This window comes from Lissotriton vulgaris, chromosome 4_1, assembly GCF_964263255.1.
Source record: "Lissotriton vulgaris chromosome 4_1, aLisVul1.2, whole genome shotgun sequence".
NCBI lineage: Eukaryota > Metazoa > Chordata > Amphibia > Caudata > Salamandridae > Lissotriton > Lissotriton vulgaris.
In genome coordinates this window covers 1694441976-1694458585 of record NC_141691.1, presented here as the reverse complement: position 1 = coordinate 1694458585, position 16610 = coordinate 1694441976, and the positions used below count along the sequence as shown (strand labels likewise).

Genomic DNA, 16610 nt, shown 5'->3' with positions numbered 1-16610 from the left:
GCGACTTACGCTTGATCTTAATAGCCCACCTGTATTACCCTTAACGCGGTTGGCAGTTGTGGATGAAACTAGAGAAAATGCAGGTTTATATATGTCCCCGGATATTAGTATAGCTGAACCGCCCATTGTACCAATTAGCCCACCTAATATGTCAACCCCGGGTTCACCTGCACCCAGAACCAAAAGGGGCTATAGGAAAGTACAATGCAAACGAGGCACAATTATACAAGGTAAGGGTGTAAAAAAGCCAACTAGGATCGCTCCGGGCACAGACGAGCATCTAGGCAACACTAGCTTAGTAACATTAAATAACACACAGCTTGAGAGTCTAGTGAACCTGTTTGTAGCTAAACTAGAAGGATCCATTAAACCTCTATCTGATAGACTGAATAACCTTTGTAGCGAGGTTAAACAATTAGGGGGGGGAGATTGCTGCACAAAAGGATCTGTCTAAAATCTGTTCTGACAAATTGGACAATCTGGGTGGTAAAATAGAACCAGGTGAAGTGACTAAACCTACTACTACAAGTAATGAGGGAAGACATCAAAAACATAGTACTGAACCTCCAAGAGAAACCCCCTATGCAGGGAAAAAGAAGGCTGTCCCTGAAACTAGGGGGGAATTAGAACGCAATAATGTCCAGCAAAGTAGGGCAATCAACTTACCACCTGATTGTGCACCGTATGTGGCAGTCCTAACCAACGTCCCCCCTGTAAATGAAAATGTGCCTTTAAGCCAGTCAGAGTCCCATGAATCACTTAAAAACAAAACCATTTCATGGCTAAATCGGGTGTGTGGGTTTCCGGTGGCACTTTCCGATCAGATTCTAACCACCAGAAGAGTTAACTGGATAGGTAGAACTCGTAAAAACATTAGTGGAGATTGTGTCATCATAAATTTCAAACACCAACATTATGCCACTACATCCCTGATAAGAGCCTCATTACTACCCTATAAAAATCAGGGAATAATATTACGGCCTTTGGGTTATTTCTATAGTCACTTAATCCATCAGTCAAATGGTGAACCTAAAAGGGACAGAGGTAATAGCATTTACACATCGAATCATTATGAGGCCTCAACATCTAATCGATAACAACCCCTGAGCGGCCTAGATTCTAATGATTGACTTGAACAGGATCACCTTCACATGGGTGAGGAGGCGATTCCTTTGAGGGTTGGGGCGGAGAAAGATGATCCGGGAAAGCTAGCGACTGAGTGTGGATCTGGAAATAATAACATTGTTGCTAACACTGGGGACATTTTAGGAGATTGTAGCCATGATGAGGAGGATGAGGTCGGGCCTGCTGTTATTCATAGAACTGCGGGGGAGGTAACCAGGCAGACAGTATATGGTCAAATAACTACTATGTTTGACCGGGTTAATCAGTTCCCGCCTTGCTCAATTGCTAGTTGGAATATTGCAGGTTTAGCGGCCAAAGGAGATACCCTGGGGTGGACAGAATTTATTAATTCATACGATATTATCTGTCTCCAGGAAACCTGGTGTAAGGAAATGATTAGTTATACTGGCCATGTTTCATTTAACCTACCAGCTTTGGCATCGCTATCTGGAAGAGCTAAGGGAGGGCTTTTGTTACTGGTCTCTGTAAACCTCCCCATCACCGTGAAAAGATATTTAACGGTTGGGGCCTATTCTCAGATTCTGTGGCTACACCAGAACCAGGGACGTAATATCCTTTTAATAAATGTTTATAATAATGTTTTTGATAGCACAAGGCACCAGGTGGTAAATGACTTGGAGGCCGCTTTAGATGATTTCATTTCAGGGGCAAATGTTGTTTTTGATTTTATTTGGGTAGGGGATTTTAATACTCCCGTTTGCACTTTTTCGACCCAGGGGGTAGGTGGGGTAAAAAATCCTCTTGGGGAAGATGACCTGCACTTTCCGCATAACCACTATGGAGAGTCTCTGAATAAATTATTGGCCTCTTATGATCTGTAAATCCTGTACAATGCCAAGGATGAACGAGGTGATACGATTCGCACATTTACGGGAAGGAACGCTAACATGCTAAGTGACCATAATTGTATCACCATCGAGATTACCATTTGGAAAGATAGGTCTTTACCAAATGTTTGTTCCCTTGTGAATATTGAACCCCATGGACCTAATGGTGTAAGAATAAGATGGAAGGGTGAAAAAGCTGATGTGGTACTAAACTCTATTGTCAAAGGCTGTCTTGGAGAAATCACAGCTATCCTTGAGAGTGACCATGATGCCTCTGATATTGTTAGGAATTTTATAAAAATTCATAATACCATTGATAGTAAGTTTACTAAATTGTCAGTGGAAAATCAGCTTTTAACAAGTGGTTGTTTGATCACGCTTGTACTGCGTTGTTAAAGGAGTTAAAGCAGGCTTTGGCAGCCAGGCCTAGAGACAAGAGCGCGGTAACCCAACTAAGGTATGATTACAAGGTAGCGGTTAAATATAGGAAGATTGAGCTACAGCAAGAGGCATGGGAAAAGCTGGCACAGGCTGCAGAAACCTCTAACTGTGCATTATTTTGGGCAACAGTTAATTGCTCCTTCCTCAAAGACGATATGGTCCCAGAACTAACATCGAATGTCAATATGGCAAACCTGGGTTACCCACTTCTCCACCATCTCTAACTCTGATAAACCACAAAGGGATAACCGCGGATCTTGGCCCATTGTACCGCTGGATATCTCCATTACAGAGGTTATACAAGGGATCAGTGTTAGCAAAGGGGGTAAGGCCCAGGGACCTGATGGGGTTCCCATCGATATATATAAAACTGTCCCCGAGATGTGTGGGCCCATGCTAGCTAAAGTATTTAATGCTGCAGTATGCCATGGAGCACCACCTACTTGGGAGGAATCTATCATAATACCGATCCATAAGAAAGGGGAAAGGGTGGACGTGAAGAACTACCTTCCCATATCCCTATTAGATTCCTCGTCAAAATCATGAGCAGGGTGTTACTGGTTAGGTTGGAAGAATGGGCTGAAGACAATGGTATTATGGCCAGCACCCAGTACGGTTTAAGGAAAGGGCGTGGAACCCTGGACCAAAGTTTAAATCTAAAACTTCTCATTGGGAAGTATACGCAGGCCAAAAAGGGCTCTCTCCATCTCTGCTTTGCAGACTTAAGTAGTGCCTTTGACATGGTAGACCATTCGATACTCTGGGCGAAGTTGCTAGAAATGGGGGCACCAGAAGGTATCGTCTTTTTTCTAGCCCGATTAAATGATAACCTGCGAACTAGTGTACAATACGGTACAAACGGTGAGTGTACGACTAAGTTTAAGGTTATGCGAGGGATAAGGCAAGGCTGTGTACTTGCCCCCCTGCTTTTTACCCTTTTTATTAATGAGGTTGATGCTGTTTTAAAAACAATAAGGGCTGATGCCCCAAAAGTCAATGGCCTTGACATACCGGTATTGTTATATGCGGACGATGCCGTGTTATTGTCAAGGACCCCAATAGGGCTTCAACGTTTGATGAATACGTTCTCCTCTTTTATCAAGGATAGGAAACTACTTATTAATAAAAACGAAAACTTATACCATGGCCTGTGGGGCAGGACGCATGCGACCCCACTCTTATTTTATTGAAGGGCACAAGGTCCAACAAGTTGACAAATTTTGTTACCTGGGTATTACATTCACAAAGAATTGTAGTTGGGCCCCTGAAATTACCAACGTACGGGCCAAGATGGCTAAAAGTGCCCACGGGGTTTTTAAGTTTGCGAGTAAACTAGGGGATAGACTGATCAGAGACATGATACAGATTTATCAATCGTGATGCGTGTCCTTCGCCCTTTATGGAGCTGGGTCTCCACCAGTAGCTTGCAAGTGGAGGAAAATCTTTTTCTCAAGAGACTCTTGTGTCTACCCAATTCTGCCCCAAATGACTTAATCCACAAAGAGCTTGGGATCAATTATCTGTCAGATTTGATCTCTTTTAGGCCACTAATGCTATGAATTCAATAAATTTTATATAGCGCGCTACATAGCCAGAGGGAGAAGGATGAGACTGCCCTGAGCAGAGCAGTTATCAGTGACTGTCTCTCTTTTGATAATCATCTTAAGATCCCGTGGCTAAAATATATTATCTGTAGCTTTCAGGAAATTTATGGAATTAATATAGTTGTTGACAGCTATGCTGCTACAGCACTATCAAAACAGGAAATGAAGAATATATTTATGAATCATAGGGCAGAGAGGCCGAAAAGTAGTATTGGCCAACTATCCAACTGTATGTTTTACAATAAAGTTGGGGGAAGTGAAGGCTATCAAATATATTTAAGCCAAGTGACTAGAGCATCCCACCGGTTTGTCTTAACTAGACTGAGACTTGGGATCGTTCATAACCTGGTGGCCTTCCCCTCTCCCAAAAACGTCCAGATGGCCCTTGCCCGTGTGATGCTACTTCAGCACAATGCACTCTGCACTTTCTTTTGATATGTAAGTTGTATAGAAATTTCCACATAGCTTTTTTAAAACCTATCTTTGTTAAATATGGAGTTCGTACTATGCATGATTCCATGAAGCTGCTTTTTAATATGCATCATCCAGATGTTTGCTTTTTTACTGCAACCTACCTTCTTAAATCAATCCATGCGAGGAAAAGCATGATGTTTTAATTATTTTGTCTTATGTACAGATGTTATAATGTCCCCTGTAATTTTGCTATTTGATAATATTTGTGTGTTGTTATTATGTGCTTTTATGGACATTGTCTGACATGTACCGAATAAAGCTTTATGAAATGAAATGACTTTTTTCTACATAAGTGCTGTTCTTTAAAAGTTTAATCTTTTGTTAGCTTTACTATTCACAAGTAAGTCAAAACATATTTATTTTTTCTTTCTACCTAAGCATAAGAAACTCAGTCCAGCAGTTTCTCTTGGAGGAGGGGAAGCCAAACTTTTACATCAAGGAATTAAAGAAATGCCCCTGCTGGATAGTCCTGGCACTTGTGTAATTGATGCAGGATATGCAATTTCACAGCATTTGATATGTGAATCTACAAAGGAATGGTGTGACTCGATTACAGCTGTGCTGCAAAGGTAATACTTATAAATCATATTTGGAATATGTCTAATTATTTAGTCAACTCTTCTTAGGGCTTCTACTTCTCCATTTACAATGTGTGTTGTTTCAACGATGTGATATGGTTCACAAACAAAATAATAGCATGTATCCTCTTAGTTTCAGCTCTTTAGCAGAAAATAATCATGTTTGAAGTCCATGAATCTACCACTTGTATGACATTCCAGTTTTGATGTCTCCCTTCATTATACTCAGATGTATAATGTAAGCACCATACAACTATTTACCTTCAGTTCCTCTAGAGTTGAAGGGGAAGGTGGAGGGTGGTATAGATAATGATAGATGTAAAGGAGCAATATTTCCTATTAAACACTTCATAGAAATAGAGATTCTCTCTCTTATGTCCATAAACTCAACATGCCATCTGGCGTTTTGATTTCCACCTCTCCATAGGTAACTCAGTCTCAGCACGTCCTCAAGTCACACCTCGAAGACCAGGCTCTACTATGCTTTAACAATTACAAACACTGCCACCGAATTTCATATTCTATATCTAATAGAGCTTTTATGCCTGCTTCTAGTTTTGATCACCAAAAAACCTCCACAACCCTTAGGTAGACTCCACTTCAATGCATTGCTTTTGTACAATCTCTCAATCTCTTGTTGAACTCTGAGCCAGCTCTGGACTGTGTAATATTTTGTGATGTGGTTCTGATGACTTCCCTCTTTTGCATCCTCCAAAAGGACACAATCCCTGCTGCTGCAACTTCATTTCCTTGTGTCTCCAGACCCTAGTCCTCTTGGGTATAGCTGTAATGACCCTGTGACTGCCTTGATTTTCTCATATATCCCTTGTAAAAGTACAGTTGGTTTGGGAAGCTTGTAATACGTGCAGATGCACTATTTCTTTTTGCTGTTCTCAGGCTATATTATGTTCCATCAAGGGGGACTTCAAGGAATTCAGGCTGAAGACCCCACTCCAAGATGAGTACCTTGTATTCAATTCCATTACCCTTGTATGTATAGTTTTGCCTTACAACATTCTAGTGAAATGTATATTCTAAGGTAGTCAGGGGTAATGGAGTTTTGAACAGGAAGCAGAAGAGTTAGAAGAAGAAGAGATGGACAGAATTTGCAAGGTAAAATAAAGAAACAACGTGAGCAGAAGAGAGTGCCAGCTAAAGGATTTCACCAATGTTTTGGAGGTGTATAATTAGTTAATTTTGTTAAGCGGAGAGATATATGATCTATTCCATGCCCCATGTATATATATAGTTTGGCTCTACAACGTTCTGTAAGTTATGAGGATTTTAAAGGAATTGGTAGTGGGACCTAGCAACAGGAGTTTGTTAGGAGGTGGTTCTTGCTGGATTAATTATCAATAAACAATGTATCCGGTGCATTTTCTTAACCCCTTCGATGCTGATGACGAGCTCAGCTCGTCATCACCCACGGGTGGCGTGTGCTGATGACGAGCTGAGCTCGTCATGTATCGCGGTAATTTTAAAATTGCCGCACAGCGCAAAAATCGCCGCAACAGCGATGCGGTTAAAGCAAATTCATTTTTATTCAGCACACTTGAAAGTCTACAGTCTTCTAATTATGTCTGAATAATGGTGGATGTTTTGTGCCATATAGACTTTGTTCTCTGTTTCATTCCATTTATGCAGCTTCTTGTTGGGTTGTAATCCAGAAACATTAGCTGTTCAGCAGTTGATCCTCCGGGATTCCAGTTTAGACGTGATGCTGAGTCGTGCTTCACCATGCTCTTCGTATATTACAAATAAGCTTAAAAAAAGACAGCTGCCACCATTCTCTCTTACTTTTTAACAGATTTGCAATAAGATAAACAAGAGAAATTGAGTATCTTCATTGCTACTTGATCTCCTTATTACAAACAACTTGCTTCACATAGCTCAGCACTAGACAGATCATTCATTACTCATCATAAAAATTTACATTTGGTGAGCTAGTATTCAACGTCCACAGATGAGGACCTGATTTAAGTTTTAGCACTGGGCCTTATGTCTGCCAGGGGATTGAAGGTAATATCTCTGTTGCCCTGATGGACCACCGCCTGACCAGTTTAGAGTTCTCTACCACCCTGGAGGAGCTCCATATGCCTTTGGAGCAGGCACCAACGCGGCGGCTACTCTGAAGGTACTGAAATTTTGCTGAGCAAACCTTTTTATTTTACAAAAATAAATTCCCAAAACTAGAATTAGTTTCTGTAAGGTTTTATTTTCTTCCTTTTAACACTTTCCCTGTCACACCCACAGAGAAAAAAAATGTAATCAGACAATCGACTCTAAATAGAACAAATAGTCTGATACACTTACAGTGTTGGCCCCAATGTTGTCGAGTCGTCTGTGTAAGGTTTCTGCCGCAGATGGTAATTTAACAAAACTCCACCTACTCGCAGACTTGCCAGCATCATAACAAGCTGATAAGAGCATTCCTTAAAGTGACCTATATGGCCCTTCGACTATCTGTGTGCCTTCATTTAGGGATTCCCATTATGGCGCCCTGTGCACACACTCAATGCTTTGCCATTCGGTTGCCATACTCCCAAACACTCATACAATGTAAGCACTAGTTATGGCTACAGCAACAGTATTTAGGAGTCTGTCCCTCAATTGTAGAGCTAATACGTGGCCTTCTACGTCAGGCCCAATTGCAGGAAGGCCAGTTTCACTACAAATGCTCATGGCCAGCCCAATATCTGGTCTGTACAATCTTCCTGAATCCAGGGCATGAAGACTCCAACTGCTTGGCATGCAAAGCATTTAAGTACAATTAAACCATTCATTACCACTGTGAATGCTGCAGAACAAATTACAAGATGCAGCTACAGGATCCATTCCAAATCCCAGACCATCCCAAATTCCGGACATCTTCAGTCCCAAAAACTCATGAAGAAGTTGGTCTATAACCTTTGCAGAAACATCAGAGCCCAGAGGTCCCGTCTTCTAACGGATTGTAGGTCGAAAAGAAAAAAATCACTTTTCAACAGAGCACAGGACAACATTAACTCCTTGTGCCCTTACCTCAGTGCTCGATATTAAGTCCTACTTTATTTAAACTCTATATAGGCCCCATTACAGAGCTAGTGGAAAAAGGCAATGTAGCAGCCGTATCATATGCTGATGACACACAACTTATTGTCACCCTATCTCAGGACTCTGTGCAAATCAGTTCTCTCTGTGCTTTGGAGAGCTAGCCTTATGGATGTCCAACCATTGCCCGAAACTAAATGGCAACAAAACCAAAATAATTATAGTGGGGAAAGCACCCTCTACATGATCATCAGCATGGTCGCTGGAAGCTCTGGGTAAAACCCCTGCCCTGAGAGCAGAAGATAAAAATCTAGGGATGTAGTTGGATTCCAAACTAACGTTTGAGAGTGAAATCAGGGAGTTGCGGGACATGTTTCGGGACTCTCAAAGTCCTAAGAAAACTCCTAGATATGTTACCAATTACTGCCAGAAGAACAAAACTATTGTTCATGCTGCGGTCACATCCCAGATGAATTATGGTAATGTTCTCTAGCTGGGAGCATCAAAATAAGGCCTAACCAAGCTCCAAACTATTCAAAATGTGTCCGTATTCCTAGTCCTAAGCCTTCCATAAAGAACATCTGCTGCAATTGCTCTGGTCACCCTCCTCTGGCTCTCTGTGAAGAGGAGGTCACTTTTAAGGCCATGTGCTATTGTCACAGAATTGTATGGAAAAAGGGTCTGAGATACCTTTGCTCTATGTTATCCTTTTACATACTGGCACGCAATTTAAGATCTAAAAGAATATCCCTGGTTACGGTGCCAAGAATTCAAAAAGTTAGAATGGGAGCTCGATCTTTTGGGTACCTCGCAGTCGGGAGCTAGAATTCTTTGGCAGCGATTGTGAGAACTGAACCGTGCAAAAGTACTTTTGCAAGGGTTTAATGACCTGGCTGTTCCGATCTTCAAACTAGAATACGTAGAGCCTCTTTTTGTTCTGGGGACTCTCTGCCAGTTTAGCTTCCTCGCTTGCTCCACACAGAAGTCCAGATTAGTGCAGGGACACACCGATGGTGTAACAATCCGCTTTACAAATCGATAAAACTAAACTATCTCTCCACATGTCCTGATGATTGCATCTTGGCATTGACCTCGTAAACACTCTCTTAAAGAGGCTGAGCACAGCCCCTGAGGGAGGGGGTCTTGAGCCCCTTCATGAGCCATTAGAATTACCAACCTTCGAGTCCATTATGGAGTCAGAGACCGCTCTTCTAGGAGAGACCCACTCAACTGCAGGAAAGCCTGAGCAAAGGGGAACTGAGCCTAGGCACCAATCCGTGCTTGTTCGACCCCTAGGCTCAAAGTAACTAGCATCTGAGATGAAATTTGGTCTAAAACCAACGCCAAATCCAGCCTTAAAGTCAGATTCAAGTGAGCCTACTCACACCATTGAGCTCCCAACGATGCCCACTTTGAGGCAGAGGAAGATATTTATTTATCCCTCAAATGGGAAAATCTTTGCTAGAATGCCTCTGCACGATGACTCCATACACATCAGCCAGGGAAAAGGATAATGATCACTTTGGAAGAGCAAATTTCTCCCATGCTCAAGTTCTGTCTCATATCCAAAAAAGTCAGGTCCAAGAAAGATCAGCCACAGCCTCTGGCTCCCACTCAACCACCAACTCCATGGCCTCCCACTCCGGAAGCTTCTCTGTCAAAATAACTGTAACTAAAATCAGGGTAGTCCTTAAGAACCCCACTACCCGTACTGTAATCCCGCTACACCAGGAGGGGCGCTATCACATTGATCATCACGAAGATCCAAATCTAGAGCCTTAACACTTTATGGCATCTCCTTCAGATGATGCCAAAACACATATTTTAGTTATCCAGAGGTCAGTGTAGCAGAATAAGGTTAAGCTCCGCTTGGTGAAGGAGGACGACGACTTCTTGATTGAAACACTTTCCGAGACTGAAAGATCTGTCCAGTACCTCTTCACGCTGAAGAGCATGATTTGGTCCACCTCTAACAACTTTAAAGACCCAGCCAATAAGATGGTTGTTACCCCATAGGTTAAACAAATGCTTGCCTGGTCTCATGGCTTATAACAGGCTCCATGTCTCTCTTGACTTCTTAGTATGCTACTCTACAAGGAAAATTGCCTCAGCACAAGCAACAGGGATGTTCCTCCTCCAGACAAAGAGTGAAAAGACTGATGGTCCTGGGAAACTGCTGGTTGTAGGGGCAGCCACACAATGGTGGATCACAAGTTCTGTCCAGTGCTCTTGAGGTATGATCACTAGCACTGGTGGGAAATGGGGGTGAGGGTAAAGCTCCTTCCTGAGGGGAAAGGAACTAGTCTCAGAATGCAGGCTGATTTTGAATGGAAACATACAGAGTGCCTTGGATTCCTCATGCATAGCTTTTAGGGAAATTAATACTTACATCCCCTTAAGCCGTCCTGCTTGGCTCAGGGTTTCGGCCTTTAGGCCAGTACTTACCCAGTAACTGATCAGTGTCTTTTTCAATGGTGAGCATCTGTTTGGTGAATTTGTAGCTGTCCTATAGATTATAGGGCAGTCTCCTCGGGCACTGGTGATGTTCGCGTACACCAGGGCTAAAAACCTAGGAGAACTAATAAAACAACCGATAGATGACACACCCAGAGCAGTATACAAAGGCACTAAACCGTGTGCAAACTGCAACAACTGCAACAATATCATTAGAGGTAACCAGATTACACACCCGATGAAAGGAAATAACATTTTGTTGAAGGTAAATGCAACATGTGACACTACCAATGTCATTTACATGCTCAAATGCCCATGTGGCATAGTATACGTGGGACAAACCGAGAGGAAGTTTAAAATAAGACTCAATGAGCTTAAAAGCAACATTCGTACGAAAATGTTGAAATCTACCATCACAACTCATTTTCTGGAGGCGCAACATCACATCAGCCAATTGAGAACATGCATCTTGGAGGTGGTACCTAAGAAGGAAGGAACAGACAATAGAAAAAACCTCCTTAAAAGAGAGAATTACTGGATATATCATTTAAGATCTTTGAAACCTTATGGGTTAAACGAAAGAGTGGAATTTACTTGTTATTTGTGACTGTAGCATTGTTCCAATAGTATACTCCGTTTTTATATATAACCTATATGTGATATTAGGATCGTATAATGCTAGCTGCTATCAAATCTAATACTAGCTACCCTTCAATAGCAATCACCATAATGACATACCTTTAAATGACATGTAAAAAAATGGGGGCTGCAAATGAACATTAAGGTTTGAACTCTTCGCAAAATAGCGCTCCAGCGTGATTAACATTGAGTGGTAGATCACATTAGAAGGGGACAGCTGCTAGAAATTGTTCAAACACAGAGGAGACGAGTAGATAGCCAATACACCACCCACAGCATGCGTAGCAGCAATAACATAGGGGTTCACAATATAAGTATTGTGCAACTCACGGGCACAACAAAGTTTTTTTCAAAATAGGCAACAGCCCCTTTAAGAAACAACAAGCAAAGCGCGCATGCGTAGAGACATAGTCGTTAGAACGAACGCCGAGCGGTTACCCGGGCGAGGCAAAGGAAATGCAACAAGCAACAACAGAGGTAAGCGCGAAGAATAAGCGGCTTGAAACCATACGAGCTTAGAAAGGGCTGCATTTATAGTAATATCACTCGCATTAAGCGGCACGAGAACTGAGGATGTTTTATAACGGTTAGCATTAACGGGAGCATTACATTTTGGCAAGAGGCGATCTCGTATAAAACACCAACATACAGACAAGAGAGAAAACAGCACAGCAGTTAGTCATCAGGGGCAAAGAGTGGTGAAATAGCAACAGGGGACACATGCAAACTAGAATAGGTATGTACATAAGCATTATGCTCAGAGAGTGACATAATTGTATAATAGCATAAAACATCCATGGGCACCATGAGTTACTAAGGGTTGTTCATTTTTTATTTTTGTAGAGCTTATCCCTGATGAAGGTGAACTGGCCGAAATGCATTGGAGTTTAATTTTTCAAATAAGGATAAGGCTCATGTATAAAGTGGAAAGAAAAGAAAATAATATATGGATGTGATTGAAACATCATCTAAATGAAAAATTAAAATCAAGATTGAACCAACAAAACAACGAGTGGAGTAAATTCTTTCAGGATTAAAGTTAAGCTGATTGGGAACAGCAGAGAACCAGTGCCCGAGGAGACTGCCCATAATCTATAGGACAGCTACAAATTCACGTATCAGTATTACACTCCAGGCGGGGAGTGATTCCAAGGAGCACGGCAACAAGTGAATACAAATAAAAGAAGCAGTGCACGACCTAACACTTAAGCCATTGAGCATCTGTTTGGCCCACAAGGTGATCATATACTGTTAAAAATGTTAAAAGGACACAGACTGCAAAAGCCATATGCACCTGGCAGACCCAAAATCCCACATCTGCCTTTTTTATTACGCAGCAGGCGAGAGTAGGTTATCGAACAGCTCCTTCTCATCGGCGGGCATGCCTGCAACAACAGCCCTTTCAGAGCACAGCGGGCCTCTTCACTAGAGGTGAATTCCATGCAACTGGGGAAAGAGGAGGTAGAGGTGGCTCCAGCAAGGACACCTCAGTCTTCAAGCAGTGACTCACCCCCGATCACCCCATATCTGTCTGAGGAAGACTAAGGTTATTCTTTCCACATTGGAAGGATATAACCTCTGTTAGATTTGGGGGTCTCTAGTTGCCACAGGTAGGTACTTGTGACAAATAGGGACCCTCTCCTCTAGTCAGGACAAGGGGATTACACTCCTAAAATAACCCTTGCTCACCCTCTAGGCTGCGTGGCGTGAGCAGTCCAGGCTTAGTTCAGAGGCGCTGTAAGTTAAGCAGTTGTGACCACATGTAGTAACCCAGTGACAACAGTACAAATGGACACCATACAGGTTTAATATAAAAATTAAGTAGACTTTATTTAGAGATACCACAAGACCATAAACGACAAAAATGCACACTATGATTACTTTAATATGGTAGATTTAAGCTTAGTTCAGTTCAGTTCTCGGATGCGACACTCTGCGTCAATGTACCTTAAGTTGCGTTGCGCTTCCACGACAAGTAATTTCACATCGATGGGAAATGCGGCAAAGTCAGGTGTAAAGAAATAAAGAGGTGAAGATCTTCCAGATGCGGCACGCTTCGCGGGGATGCGAGAAGTCCTTAGTACGATGCGTGGACTGCAGCAGTGACACCCTTACGATGCGACGGCAACAGCTACAGCGGCGACGCTCTTCTCCCACGTTGCATAAAGCTTCCACTCGATGCGATAACTACAGCAGCGACATCCAAGATGAGACGGCAGCAGCTCCGACAGCGGCGCGCTTCTCGGGGATGCGAGGTGCTCTTGGTTGATGCGGTGCAATGCGACAGTTCCAGCGGTGACACCCTCCTTCGGAGTTGCGACGGCAGGCACTGCGACGGCGACACCCTCCGACCTCATTGCGATATTCTTCTGATGCAGTGCAGTGCAACAGCTCCATCTGCGACACCCTCCTTCTTCGGAGTTGCGACGGCAGCAGCAGCGACACGCTTCCTCTTCTTTGCGGCACGCATCTCTCCAATGCGGTGCAGTTCAACAGTTTCAGCGGCGACAACCTCCTTCGGAGTTGCTACGGCAGGCCCCCTACAGTGACACACTTCCAGCTACTTGCGACACGCAGTTTCTCAGAAGGCCCAAAACTGCAGCAGGCACTTCCAAAAGAACTCTGGGGAGCTGGGGGTGAAGTCTGTTGTCCCTGAGACTTCAGCAGGAGGCAAGCTCTTTTCCAAGCCCTTGGAGATCCGTCACAAGTTGAAAGCAAAGTACACAAAGTTTCCTTTCTCCTTCCTTTGGCAGTAAGGCAACCACTGCAGGCCAATCCCCCAAGCAGCACTTCAGCTTGGGAATAGTCTCTTCTCAGTTTCTTCAGGTTCCTCTCCTCAGTAAAGATTTCTTCTTGTAGTCTAAAAGCGATCTAATTTCATGAGATCAGGGTCCCAATATTTATACCCCAAAATCCTTTGTTCTCTGAGGGGAGAGGTGCCTTTGCCCAGTCCAAACCAGTTCAGAAGCACTCTGTTTACCAGACTTCTCCTTTCCTTTCACAGTGCAGGGCAGGCACATCAGACACCCACAGGAAGTGGAGCCAGCATTGTGGAAGGCAAGTACAGTCCTGGAGCACTTTGTTTACAGGACTCCTCTTTTTTCAGTGTGCAGGGCAGAGACATCAGCCGCTTCCCAGGGGGTGGAGCCAGCATTGTGGAAGGAAGGCACAATCCTATTCAAGGTTCGGGTGCAACTCCTCCCTCCCATCTAGATGCAGATCTCTCTATTCACCACTGGGTGACTCAGCCTGTCTCCTGGAATTCCCCAGCCCTGTCACTCACAAAACCAGACATAGGAATACACAAACTAGCAGAGGCAGGTTTGAATGGTTAGACAAGCAAATACCTACTTTCTCAAAGTGGTATTTGCAAACACAGAATATTAAAAGAAAACTTTACTAAAAGATGTATTTTATTATTCTGAGTTCAGGCATACTAAACTCGAATTTCTATCATGTTCTCTGAGACAGTTAATAACTCTAACATCCCATTCTGGCCTATGGAGAACAGGTAGCCTTGCAATAGTGAAAAACGAAAATGGCTGTAATTCACTTTTAGGACATGCCACACACATCAGGGCTTGTCCCACTTTATACTTACAATGCACCCTGCCCTAAGGCCTACCGTAGTGGTGACTGATATAAGGAAAAGGGAAGGTTTAGGGACTGGGAAGGGGGTGCACTTGCCCAGTCAGCATGACAGTACCAGACTGCATGCAGACTCTGCAATGGCATACCTTAGACACATTTTACAAGGCTGCTTCTGTGAGTGGCACAACCAGTGCTGCAGGCCCACCAGCATCATTTGGATAACACGCCCTGGGCACACTCAGTGCACTAGACTAGGGTCTGATAAGTAAACCAAATAGCCAAACATGGAACCACTGATTAGTACATCAATTTACAGTAAGGAGCACTTGCACTGTGGCACTGAATAGCAGTGGCACAGTGCCCAAAGCATACACTCCAGCAAAAATACATGAGGCAACAGCAAACATGGAAGGTAGACCCACACCAATGGTGCCAGGTCTGACAACCTCCAACAAATAGGTTTACCCGATGATACATCAGGAGTACTGCCTGGAGTCTGGAGTTCCGCGCCACCAAACATACCGTCTCATTGCCATGCAGGGAGTCAAACCCACCCATGGCTATTAGAGGCGGAAGTTCAAGCGCTCCTCGCAAAAGGTGCCATCTAACTAGTGCCCCCACACCAACAGAAGAAGATGTGTACTCCCTCAAAAAGGATGAAACTATGTGGCTGATACTAAATCCTGGGCCTCCTCAACCTGTATGTCTTGTTAGAGCACTTCAAAAGGACCAGCTACAGTGCTTCATTCTGCTTTTCTGCTGCTCTGCACATGGCATCACATGATGGGCCTGGATCTGAAGGACATATACTTTCATATCCAAATACATCCAGCTCATCACATTTTACATGTACTTTGAAGTAAGTGGAAAATAATCCCTGTTCAAAGTTCTTCACTACATGGTCACACCAGCCCCAAGGGTATTTACAAAAGTTCTAGTGGTGATAGCTGCACACTTGTGTAGAAATACAGTTTGTGACTACCCTTATCTGGATGATTGGCTGATAAAAGAGCAGCAGCCCGGCACAATGCAGATTGCACACTCAGAAACCATTGTCGCTGTTACACAAATATGTATTCACACTACTCCATGCCAAAAAATCACTCTCCTGCCATGGCAGATCCAACTCTTTCTAGCAGCTCTGTTAAACTTCATCTGTGATGGGGAAGCCTCCCCAATTCAATAGAGGAGGATCATATTTTAAAAGCAAAGCTGATGCCTCTTTTTCAGATAAAATGTCCTGATATTGGATGATAACTTAATGCACAGCTGGAGTACTGCACACAAGGTGTCACATGTGTTCACTGCTAGAATGTCTGGAAAGGCAAAGGTTGCAAGCAGTGGGTCAGTAGAGAGATTTAGTGTTCTTAGAACCCAGTACCCAGTGCACTCTATTGTGGTGGAGCAGCAAATATTTCTGGACCTTCAGCTGCAAGTGACCATTACCAGGAAGGCCTCACTCTGTGTCTGTGTCAACACATTTCTACATCTGGGTCCATGCACTTCACTTGATCACATCTCAGATACATGACTGTTTAGAGACCTGGATACAAAAAGAGAAGCTTATCACATCAATTACCTGAATCTCACAGCAATCTTATTGCCACTCAGAGCATTTTACAGTCTCATTTTAGGCAACACAATCTTGATAAAGACGTTCAACATGACAGCAATATATCACATCCAGAAGTAGTGAGTACTCATGGTCCCAGCTGTCTGAGCTAGCTAACAGATTTGGTATTGGGCTATTCAGAATAAACTTTTACTCTCAGCGGAGCATCTGTGAAAGGTGAACTGCTAGCAATGGGGTTTCTGGTTGGCAGAGG

General features: G+C 43.3%; 1 protein-coding gene across 3 annotated transcripts in view; it reads left to right on the top strand.

Annotated features, from left to right (window-relative positions):
* Window positions 1–16610, top strand: part of NBN (nibrin) — a 325485-nt gene that overhangs the window by 170502 nt on the left and 138373 nt on the right. For all 3 annotated transcript variants that reach the window (XM_086965975.1, XM_086965973.1, XM_086965974.1), the window contains exon 7: window positions 4871–5061. In XM_086965975.1, the coding sequence (XP_086822101.1) occupies window positions 4871–5061 (191 nt within the window). The remainder of the gene's footprint in view (window positions 1–4870; window positions 5062–16610) is intronic.